Below are 908 nucleotides of genomic sequence, written 5' to 3' on the forward strand. Positions count from 1 at the left end.
CTACCAATCCTCTATGTAAACACCCACAGAGCTGTGCCGGTTTTGGGTCATGGGAGGCAATATTTCCCATCTGTCTTCTCCCACATCGTATGCTTCCGCAGTCGCCAGAGAGTTCCCGTGCTCATCTTGGCCACCAGCCACGTAGATAAGCCCTTTCGAAGAAGAAGCTGCACACGCGAACATGGTTCGACCCGTGGACATGTCAGCTCCGCGGCGCCATTCTTTGGACACAAAATCATAAATGATGACAAGAACCTTCAAGCGACTCGGCCTCTCCAATTCGTCAAAACATTCTCCAAATGCGACAAGCTTCCCATTCACAGAAACGAACTGCCACCTATATACAAAGCGTAAAGGGTTCGGGTATCCTTGCCGAAGAATAATGGCTATCGTTTCACAGGTGCCCTCACGAGGGTCGTATAAAATTGGTGCATTATAATAGTGACCAACAGTTGAGTGAAATAGACATATCAAATGTTGGGTCGTGCCACAGGTCTTTCTGTCCTCATAAAACTGCGCACTGCGCATCATTTCCTTCCAGCTTCTGCACACATCCTTCAACTCATCGTGTAATATGTAAGGAACGCGCAACAACACCTGTCGTTGGACATCAGCAGGAATATTTGGAAAATCCTCCATTACCGGCAAAGCTGCGGGGATGGATGACAATTACAGATGAGTGCTACCCTTGCTTCAAGGAAACCTTCTCTTATGTGTATATCGAACTATTTTGATTTTATTGATAAACTATAAAGTTGGTCGTTGTGTGAAGTATTGGCCGACATTATTCGTTACCATTTTTCTCTTTCGCCATCCATACCTAGGGCACTGAAAGCAATTGCCATAACACCAATATGCGCCTAACTCAGATCTATCACCCCACCCCCGTAACATCTTTATGCTAACTA

At 45.8% G+C, this 908-nt stretch overlaps 1 protein-coding gene across 1 annotated transcript; it reads right to left on the reverse strand.

Annotated features, from left to right (window-relative positions):
* Positions 1-639, reverse strand: LOC149187494 (F-box/kelch-repeat protein At2g44130-like). The gene has a single exon (XM_089409684.1). The coding sequence runs from the start codon at positions 637-639 to the stop codon at positions 1-3; it is 639 nt and encodes a 212-aa protein (XP_089265810.1).
* Positions 640-908: the final 269 nt, after the last annotated feature.

This window comes from Pinus tabuliformis, chromosome 3_1, assembly GCF_031772625.1.
Source record: "Pinus tabuliformis cultivar Carrire ecotype Pingquan chromosome 3_1, CPIR1, whole genome shotgun sequence".
Classification (NCBI taxonomy): domain Eukaryota; kingdom Viridiplantae; phylum Streptophyta; class Pinopsida; order Pinales; family Pinaceae; genus Pinus; species Pinus tabuliformis.

Coding starts and splice junctions, on each gene's coding strand:
- LOC149187494 (XM_089409684.1), bottom strand. CDS start 639: ATGGAGGATTTTCCAAATATTCCTGCTGATGTCCAACGACAGGTGTTG.